Source organism: Ruditapes philippinarum, unplaced genomic scaffold (assembly GCF_026571515.1).
Source record: "Ruditapes philippinarum isolate M1 unplaced genomic scaffold, ASM2657151v2 ctg6481_1_1_1_1, whole genome shotgun sequence".
Classification (NCBI taxonomy): domain Eukaryota; kingdom Metazoa; phylum Mollusca; class Bivalvia; order Venerida; family Veneridae; genus Ruditapes; species Ruditapes philippinarum.
Genome location: NW_026865816.1, coordinates 4,503 through 7,746, shown reverse-complemented (window position 1 = coordinate 7,746; position 3,244 = coordinate 4,503). Strand labels below are relative to the sequence as shown.

The 3,244-nt window shown below is 30.0% G+C and overlaps 1 protein-coding gene across 1 annotated transcript; it reads left to right on the top strand.

Annotated features, from left to right (window-relative positions):
- Positions 1–519: 519 nt before the first annotated feature.
- On the top strand, positions 520–1,231 carry LOC132730410 (visual pigment-like receptor peropsin; the record flags this gene model as incomplete). The annotated part of the gene is made up of 1 exon (XM_060716329.1): positions 520–1,231. A coding segment is annotated over exon 1 (712 nt), but the record flags the coding sequence as incomplete, so codon positions are not given.
- Positions 1,232–3,244: the final 2,013 nt, after the last annotated feature.

Here is a 3,244-nt window from a genome sequence, read left to right as displayed (position 1 = left end):
AACAAAAAAAAAACATGTAAGTTAAATTAACATGCACTAGGGACTCTTGAAGATTAAACAATTTAACTTAATAAATTCATATACCGAAGCATAATAAAGAGAAATTATTTTAAGTTATAAAGATGTTCAATACTTGAAATGCTAAAACTCCAGATTTCCCCCACACATTCGATAAGAGATAATAGTTTTCTTCCTTAGCGAGTCGCTTATTGCAGATGATTTTAGAATATATAATGTAGGTGTTTTCAATATGTTGTCTGCCGGATTTTGGTTTTGGCCTTATAACCTCTGAAACTTTACTATTTAAATCTTCATCGATACAGACTTAACAGAATCTTGTCGGAGGCTGAATTACTACTACTTCTACTACTTAACATTACAACGTTTGTTTGTTCATTATAATTGTTGAATATCGCTATTGGAAAGTGAAATACCTTTATGACATAAGACTGTCGCACTTCCAATTTTGTCATTGCAATGAGGTCTACTCTACCATACGGGTTGTGATCTTGAATCGAAATGAGTTCCAATACTCTCTCTCAGAGTTTATACAATTATAGTGATCTGGAAATAACATCCACTGCAGAGAATAATAGCTTAGTTGTAAACGCCAGCTTCGCAGTGGCAGACGTTGTTGTTTTTGAAACATATAGTTATTATATAATAGGTTCTTTAATGACCACGATCATGGTAATAGGGTTTTCTACGAACCTTGCAATTCTTTACACGTATGCAACAAACAGGAAAATTCGTACAGTTGATAACACCTTAATTATCGGCCTGGCATTGAGTGATATTGGACAGGCTATTCTCGGTATACCGTTCGTTGCCGTTTCTAGTTTTAGCAAGCATTGGATATTTGGTCATTTTCTTTGTCAGTATTATGCGTTTATAACGACTTCTTTTGGAATTGCTCAAATTGCCATGTTAACTGTGATAGCCATGGAGAGGTATTTTGTTATTGTGCGACATGATAGACGACTAACGAACACTCCATGCAGATGTGTGATAATGATTTTGGGATGTTTTATGTACGGGTCATCTTGGGCAACTGGACCTTTGGTTGGATGGTCCGGGTATAAAGAGGAGGAAATAGGAATAGCGTGTTGTGTAAAATGGGAAATAAAAGACAGTATTGCACTGTCTTACACAATAAGCCTGTGTACATTTGGATGGTTTATACCCTTATTTTTGATCGGTTTCGGATATATAAGCATTGCTTGCTCAGTATGTATTTCATTTACCTTTATTCATATTTTTTTCTTTTAATTACCCGAACCTAAAATTAGTGAACCGATATGTACATTTGTAAGGTGTCCATGTCTGGGCAAAAAGGAACAAAAACAGTTCAATTCACCATGATATTAAATCTGTTATCGTTGAATATCTTTATTTAAAGACGTAAAATATCATTGTATAATTCAGCAATCAACTAAATAATTTAAGAACAATACTTTAAAAAAGGATGGGTATAACTTTGAAACATGATATAACTTAGAAAAAATGTTAGCCAAATAAATTTCTAACACTGTTCTCTTTACCTCAAATTATTATTCCGGGCAAGCATGCATTTGTTCATGATTTATTTTTGTGTCAAGTAAGTTGAATTTTGAAATGCATTGCAAAACGTAAAATTGTATAAAATATGTAAAATATGTACTGCAAATGTTAATTCGCATTATAAGTAATCATAATCATCTATGTATTCGTTTCTTATTGAAAAAAAGGCTTTTTTAACATACAATTTTATTCGGTCATACAATTACAAATAATGCTATTTCGAATTTATTTGAAAAGGTATTATAGTTATACTTATACCTGTAACAGTTTGTGGACACATCGCGTTAATTGTTTTTAACAAATTAATTTTTAATTATTAATGCAAAATTCATATCGCATCTTGATAATAATTTTAAACATTTTAAAACACATCGTAAGCAAGCTTGCCGAATTCAGAATTTACGATAATTATAATTACACGTAACCTAAACGATATATACAAGTATATTTTGGATTCTAATTAATTTAAATTTGTTATATCGTCATTAAAGGAACTCCACTTAGGTTTTTAAGCCTAAAAACATAAAATTTTAATTTTTCACATAGATAAATATGAGCACTTAAAACAGAAATATAAATAAAATTTAATTAAGAAATATACAAGAAATACATTGAAAATCACATGTTTGTGCTATTTTCACACCGATTTGAGTGAAAAGTGTTTAAACGCTTTTCAATTTGGGATCATTTTTACTATCAAAATAATTATTCTGGAAAAAACGGAGCAAGCAAATGATCTGAAATTTAGCACATGAGTTATTAGTATAGATCTACATCAAATGAATTAATAATCTCAGAAATATATTTCCACTCCCGTCATGTCAAAAATACTCAGTGGAGTCCCTTCAAATCGCTTTAAAAAAAAACCAATCGTTCAATGCATTTCGGAATTTTAAGGTACCCTCAAAGCAAGTAAATGTCAGAATTGTGATCGTTTGACAATTACCGTACGTACATACCACTGAAAACTATAACATGGAGTCTCGTTATTTTCTTTGACAATATCTTAAGAAGCATCAAGTACAATAAGATATTAATTTGTTAAATATATACCTTTAACAATACACAATGATAGTGTTTTTCACCTCTATCTGAACGATTGAAACAATTTATAAAACAGAAATTCGAATACGCTCTTACTTGCCTGTTAATATTTGCTAGGTAAAAATGCGGAAGTAAGACCGTAGAATAAAAGACCACATACACATATACATGATTTGTCGTATAAACCAAAAACTTTGCATTTGAACTGAATGAGGTCATAATGAAAAGTCAATTATGCCATAAATAGATATGTTGATAGCACATGACAATAAATCACAGAAAAATATACCTTGGTATTGATGGTAAGTGTGAGATACATGATCCAATATATCATATTTAGTTTAAATATGGCCGATATCAAACTGTTAAAAAAACAATATTATCATTGTATTCTTACGTTTAAGATGTATTATTAGGAAATCTATTTACATATTTTTTAAGAAATTTGATATACATTTAGTACTTGTGAAGTATTGTCCATTAGATATAATTTCCTTTTTTTTCTATTTCATCGTTTTAAATATGTTTTAATCAATATTTGATATACATTTAGTACTTGTGAAGTATTGTCCATTATAAACCAATCGACTTCAACTACTGTATGTATGAACTTTCTGGGGAAAAATGATATACCATATGA